General features: G+C 44.7%; 1 protein-coding gene across 1 annotated transcript; it reads left to right on the top strand.

Annotated features, from left to right (window-relative positions):
* Positions 1-4,712: 4,712 nt before the first annotated feature.
* Positions 4,713-5,138, top strand: LAESUDRAFT_631479 (uncharacterized protein; the record flags this gene model as incomplete). Its single annotated transcript, XM_040903401.1, has 2 exons — positions 4,713-4,755; positions 4,834-5,138. Coding segments are annotated over 2 exons (348 nt in total), but the record flags the coding sequence as incomplete, so codon positions are not given.
* Positions 5,139-7,634: the final 2,496 nt, after the last annotated feature.

Genomic DNA, 7,634 nt, shown 5'->3' with positions numbered 1-7,634 from the left:
GGGCGGTCAGAGGCTTGGCAGAGAGGGATTCGTCAGAACAGACGTCGATGACGGAGATGCTGTTGTCTGCAGCTATTTTCATTCGGAGCGGTGTGGGTTTCTTCTTGCCAAACCCAGGTGTCGCAAAGGAGCATAGACCACTGGGCGGTGTGCAAACTGCATACACGATCAGTTCGTGAGCACCTGCATCCGCCGTCTGCACACGCTGCACCGGCTTGAGCAGGCGACCTTTGCGCTTGAGAGCAGCGGCTCCGGCATTGGCTTGAGAGGCAGAAGTGACGGAGGCCCTGGCCTGCTTGCGAGCAGCTGGGGTATGTCCGCATGTGCTGATGCTGACATTCTTGGTATTCTCGTGCTCACGTTGGTCCATGTCCATATGCTCTTTATGTCAGTTTGCAGCAGGAGACGATCAGGACATGGTGAAGAAATATGAGAAAAGATCAGAGTACACACCGTATGCTTGCCCTGGCCCCCGTCTCCATCAGTGAGTTTACCGCAGCATTCCCACAGCATCTCGTATGTCATCCCAGGATCGATCACGAGCCTGCCACTTCTCGTGGTCCTCCTGACGTGCTCGACCTCAGCACTCTTATCATCATGTGGCACCAGACAATTCCTGTCATCGTTCTCGACCTCCACATAGTCCTTGTGGCAGCGCATGCAATGATGCCATGAAGGTGAAATGAGCTCAGCAAAGAATGTCACGAACGCAGCGAGAATGGGCTTGGGGGCATCCTGGAGGTGGGACAGGACATAGGAGTGCAGTATCTTTGCGGAGATGGAGGTAATGTGGGAGGTGAGTGATGCGACGGTAGGAACAGACTCAACGGATGGTGATGGTGTTCGCAATTGAGTCTGTAGAGGATGCGCTTGCGCTCTTCAGAGCTGATGTCTTAGATACAATATGCTGTAAATATGGCATTTTAAAATGTGGCATTGTCTAGAAAGTGAGATGTTATTTATTTAACAATTACAGGTGAAACATAATACTGAACTAAATTTTAAAATATTATGCCAAGACGAGCTTTGATTGGCCCGATCATCTGTTTCTGAGAGGAAACATTTTGAACACATGCAGCAGCCACCCAGAAAACATCCTGAATTCATCTGAGAATCATGGAGGCAGCATTTTAGAAGCATTTTAAGTGTTTTTCAGATGCCGTTGTAAAGCAAGCAATTTTTTCTGTGAATGTGTGCAAGCTGCATATGCCCTTCTCACCATGGACACATGGAGGATACATGTTGACTGCATCGACAAATCACCTCCAATGTTTTGGCAGAAAACACCATCAATGAAAATATCATGTGACCTCAATGACACATTTGAAAACATTTTGAATGCATATTGATGCCATCAATGATGGAGCAGCGATGATTTTCACCTGATTTAGCTGTTTCTATTGGTGAAAACATCCAAAATGTTACCAGAATCATACTACATTGATATGAGTGACTGCATTGAGGACAAATCCAGATTCCAATTACGATGTTCACATAATTTTCAACCAATGAAACAGGTGATATAAATGAAGATGTAACTAGCAACTCTCTTGCTAAATCACACAGAAATTATCTGCATGTCATTTCAGCAATATTCAGACTGTTATCACCATAAGTTCCACGAAAACATAAGTCACAACATTGTGACTGTGATCATGGTGCGTTTACAATGTTTCCGGTGGAATCACAGGTCAATGCCCCCGGTGACTACCTGTTCCCCACACAAGTGCTAAGATTTTTTTTTCATCCACCCTCCCTTATCTTTTTGTGCCCCCAGTCTTGTTTGTTTCACTATTCGCTTATGCTGCGCCGGTCCTGGAAGGGACCTGGCAAGGGGGAGGTAATATAGGGGATAACCAAAGGTTAATCACCTTTGATGTGCGCATGTGCAATAAATATGTAACTATGCCTGGAATGCTGAAGAGCTGACAGGCACATCAACAGCAATTGTCACACATAATGCAATGTGACATCCAAAGGAACACAAGCAAGGTGGTATGGATAATCCACCAGATGGGACATCAAGGATTATATTTTTCCTCAATTCACAGAGCGACATTTTTCAAACTTTTTGCCTAACATGCCACTGAATGGAGCAAATGAGAGACCATTGCTATCTATGAGACAGAGCATTGGGGAACGCCTCTCAACTTCAAATGACACCAATTCTATATAAAATCCTAAAAAGACATAGGCAACCTTTCAGGTACAAGACACAATCTTTGAAACAGCCCTCTGACCAAGGGTATCCTATCATTTGGCCACTATGAGTGCCACCATGGACCTGCACAAGTCAATAAACTGCAAACACTACAATGCGATATACAACATGTAATCAGCATTACAACATCACCTACCCTCATAATCGGGCTTACAACACAAAAATGGCAGCTTTGAGCGCCCACACAGCCTGACAAATCATGATTACATTGACATGGATTATATAATAAAGAGCGTATACTGGTTGAGTTTCGAACCAGGTATCTTACCCACTCAAATGGCTTAGGTGTTAAGCTATGACAATCTGATACATCAGGACCTGATCGTCTCACAAGATACCATGTGCGTGGGTTCGATTTCTTGGGTAACCAGAAATCTGCCATGAATTAAGTAATATCCTATGTGACAAGCCGTAGCAAAGAAGCACGAAGTCATGACTGAAGACAGAAGACCAGAATAATCTGGTATCTGGAGAATGATACCTAAGGGTCGACACTGCAGCCAAAAACAGCATCTTTTTGCATTACAAATTCATGCGTCTTTTGTGACCTAGCACAAGTCATTAAACTGCAAGCATCACGACCTTGGCATGTCATTAAACTGTTCAAATTTTGGCAGCTTTGAGCGCCACGAATGACCAAGTGCATGTCTTTAAACTGCAAGGCCTTTTGCACACTATCTTGGGCAACAGCAGCCAATAGCGCTGTCTGTGACATCAGACATCTAGGACCAAGAACTGTTAGCCCTACAAGTGCACTACTTACCTGAGCAAGCCATTAAACTGCATTACCCCTTTTTGCTGCTAGCAAAGTCTTGAATGCCATCTACACACCCTGTCATTCTACCCTGGAAGTCAGAATGTGAAGCAAGGGTACTATTTACCTTAGAATTTATTCAGTTCATTGGGAGTCTGAACCTTGAAGCGAGGGTAGTGTCACAGTATTAGGTGGCACCTTTCTTTTTGCACCATTAAAGTCATCATTTGACAACCACAAGTGGTTATTCAGACGCCAACCTTCATATTGGTCTCACAAAGTGGATATTTAGACAAACAGTACAATAATGTCACATACATTGCGGATACGACTGTGTCTACCACATGACCATCAAGCACCCATGATTCAGCCACCCAGTCACGTGACACTGGCCACTTGCCCTATTCAAAAGTTGTCAGGTGTTGATCACGTGACACCAGGCCACTTGCCCAGAAAGGAACCCTTTGGACCATCAAGCTAGCAAGCATCCAATTCGTCACTCAGAGAAGTGACACCAATTCTATTGGTTACTCCATAGTGGCCTCATCTCGCCACTCAATAGTGGCACCACTTTGCTGCTCAAATAGTGGCATCACATTCAGGCAATTATCCTGTTGGATTAGATAGGATTACCTCAGTGTATCCGTGGCCTTTGTAGATAGTTGCCATAGTAGCTACCAGAACCTAACTGGTTATGGTATCATGTTCACATGTAGGTGTCAGGGGTGTTTACCTTAGTATAGTGACTGAGGTCCCTACCTGCATGTATATAAGCATCCATGAGGAAGCTGGTATCCCCAGTTTCATTCATCTATTTCATGCAGCTTTACAAGCCATCACCCCCTCTTTGTGTGATATAAGGCTAAGGGCCCTTTGAGCCCCTTTTTGCAGGCTGCATGTCACTGCATGCCTTTTTGGCCTAACCCTTTATGGCAGGCCCTTATTTTGGTATTTGTGCAGGTCACTGAGTGTGGCTAGCACCTTGCAGCCATTTTCTTGCCTTTTAGCAGGATCTATGAGGTGCCGTGACACAATTCTGCCAGTCCTAGATCAGTCCGGATGGAGCAGTTGCAGAGGGAGCATGACTTAAAGACATCACACATTCATAATTGAGTGAAACAATGGAAGATCCATGTTTCGCAGGTGACGAAGTGGTAGGAACAGGGATAGGATGGATGTGACCATTTTTGCGCGCTTCTGTCACAAAGCACAAAGCACTTAACCCAATTAAGGGCAAGTCTGCTTGCGTGACCTGCACAAATAAATCCACAATATAAAAGCCTGCCACAAGGGCTAGGCTGAGGATGGCGTGCAGTGGCATACAACCAGAAATCAAGGCAAAGCCCCAATGCATGGCCTTGCACAAAAGGTGAAAGGGGAGAGCTGGCCTGCTGGCCACATACAATAGTATAATGAATATAAGGTCCTTCCTTAGATTCTCATGAGCTCCAACACATGTAGGGCTGGTCCCTGATCACTCTATCTATGGTGTACCTACTGAGGTCCTAGCAAACTACATGTGAGAACATTATGCCAGAACCAGTAAGGGCTTTGGCAACTGATAAGGCATGAGATGAGCCATCAAAGAAGAAGTCGAAGTTCGAAGCGCATGAGTGCAATGATTCACAAATCGCTGGATCAAGCTGTGCCAAGAGAGATCAGGCGAGAATTGCAGAAGATGATAACGAAAACTGTGTATCATTAGGTTCAGAAGATTCAGATGCTTCGTTTTGTGGTTGGTTTGCAGATTCAGGAAGCACCTTCCACATCACTTCTCGCTGTGATGTTTTCCAGACCTATGAGCCCTTATGCAACCACTTAATCTCCAAGATAGGTCCAGCGCCTATCAAGGCTTTAGGCCGAGGCACTGTAGCCATCCGAAGTAAAGTGGAAAATCGCATAGTAAGGTTCAATCTTCACAATGTGCTACATGTGCCGACAGCATCCAGCAATCTTCTATTCATTGCACAGCTTGATGAAGCCAGTGGAAGGGTACACATGGGTGACAGTTGTGCGCTAATCATGGATAAGTGTGGTGCTACACTTGCTGTAGGTAAGAAACAAGGTCAACTTTATCAATTAAATCTTGAGCCCATTTTTACCGCTTCCGAATTAATATATGCCATGCAGGAAGACACTCCTCACACCTGGGACGAGTGGCACAGAATTTATGGCCATATTGCGAAACCAGCGCTCACACAGTTACACCGGGAGCACATGGTCAAAGGTCTAGAAATCGTGCCCAGCCCAGATCATATTGAGTGTGAAGTCTGCATACAAGCTAAGGCCATCAGGAAGTCATTTCTGAAAGAGGCAGCAAAAAGAGAAACAGTCCCTGGAGAATTAACACACACAGATGTGTGGAAACTGGCTCCGACGACTGCTCCACAAGGATGGTGTTATTTCATCTCATTCACGGACGACTGTACCAGATTTACTACAGTATCATTAATGAAAACAAAAGATGAGACATTCGAGAAAGTCAAATTTTATTTGACAAATCTCGACCATTGTTATGGGACCCAGCGTCGTCAGCTCCAAATGGATAATGGACACGAATATCTAAATAATGACTTGACACAATGGTGCCAATCCTGAGGAATTGAAACAGGCACTATTGCACCTTATTCTCCATCTCAGAATGGAATTGTGAAACGTCTAAACTGCACATTATTATTGCGCGCACATGCTATGCTCTACGCATATGACATTCCATGCTATCTGTGGGCAGAAGCAGTCGGTCATGCCGCATACATCAAGAATCGCGCAACTACGCGCACGTTACCTGACATGACACCATACGAGAAATGGAACGCGCGAAAGCCTCATATCGCATATCTATGTGAATTCGGATCCGCTGTATGGGTGCTCAATGAAACACTTAACTTGTCGAAGTTAGCACCACATGCCATCACGTACCTCTTCATTGGTTATCTCGATGGACCGTGCACCATCCACTACTACGATGCATCCACACGCACTGTAAAAACTTCGCACAATTATCATTTTGCACCCACTTCGCAGCTTCCACCCTCTGTGCCAACTGACACACTGGAGCTACAGAGGGAGTCCGTGCCAGATCAAATGTGCAAGGGGGAGTCTTCCACTGGGAATGTGCCGCGTTCCGATCTGAAAAAGCTAAAGCACATCGAAGTGGAAGAAGCGCAGGTACCTGAAGAACCTCAAATGAAAGATCGTGCATCTGAACTATCGGCTTCTCAATGACCCTGAGGCAGATAATGATGACATGGATGCTGCTGCATCTGCCAAAGTAATCTACCAGGCAATGTGCACTTTTATAAATCCAGATGAGCCGAAATCATTACAGGATGCGAAGAACTCACTGGAATGGCCCCATTGGGAGCAAGCAGTGCAAGCTGAGATGAAGCAACTGCATAATGGGGACATGGGATCTTGTAGATCTACCCCAGACCACAAAGCGGTAGGCAACAAATGGGTCCTGGTCAAGAAGACCAACAAGAGGAAGGTGAGGTAATCAAATACAAGGCACATCTAGTGGCAAAAGGCTACTCACAGATCCCTGGCATGGACTACATGGAGACGTTCTCGCCCGTGGTCCATCTTGAGACAATTTGAGCTGTTCTAGGGCTAGCTGCAATCCTCAATTGGGAAATCCAACAGATGGACATCAAAGGCACCTATCTAAATGGAATCCTGAAAGAGGAGATTTATATGCACCAGCCTGAAGGGTATGCAGACCAGATGCATCGTGTATGCAGATTACACAAGACCCTCTATGGACTCAAACAAGCTGGGCATGAGTGGAATATTCAACTTAACCATGAGCTAATAAATGCGGGTTTTAGGCGATTATTCTCAGATCCTTGCACATATATTCAGATCAGAGGTGGAAAAGTAGAAATCGTTAGCATATGGGTAGACGATCTACTGATATTCACCAATGAAACTAATATTATGGGTCATCTGAAGCATGAACTTCAGACCATGTTTGAAGTCACTGACCTTGATGATCCAAAGAAGATCATCGGGATAGAAATTGAGTGAGATCGTGCAAAGTGCACAATTAAAATCACTCAAAATAAATATATTGTTTCTATCCTGCAAAAAGAAGGGTAAGTGAACTCAAATGTGGTAGGCATGCCTCTTGATCCAAATATTCCCCTCGAGAAGGAGGAAACTGGGATCGATGATGTGCAAAACTGTAGCAACAGATATGCATCACTCATTGGATCTCTAATATATGCTGCTGTGGCAACGCGCCCAGATATTGCTTATGCAGTACAACACTTAAGCTCTTTCACTGCCAATCCTGGCATGGCACATTGGACAGCCGCAAAGTGCATCCTCAGATATTTATCTGGCACACGAGATGTCAGAATAGTATATGGTCCCAAAGAAGGGAAACCATACCTTGAACAATGTAAATTCGAGGGATATTCCGATGCCAATTTTGCCAATGATGAAGATCGAAAATTGATCTCAGGATATGTTTTCCTAATAGACACAGGTGCGATAACATGGAGCTTGAAGAAGCAATCCACTGTCACATTATCTACTACGGAAGCCGAATATACATATGACATTTGCTCAAGCTGCAAAAGAGACGGTATGGCTGTGAAATCTATTCAAAGAAATATGTTTCGAACTGACTGAACCAAAAATTTTGAACAGCGATAA

The sequence above is a fragment of the Laetiporus sulphureus genome (genome assembly GCF_001632365.1).
Source record: "Laetiporus sulphureus 93-53 unplaced genomic scaffold LAESUscaffold_15, whole genome shotgun sequence".
Lineage (NCBI taxonomy): Eukaryota > Fungi > Basidiomycota > Agaricomycetes > Polyporales > Laetiporaceae > Laetiporus > Laetiporus sulphureus.
This window is presented reverse-complemented; position numbering and strand designations above follow the sequence as displayed.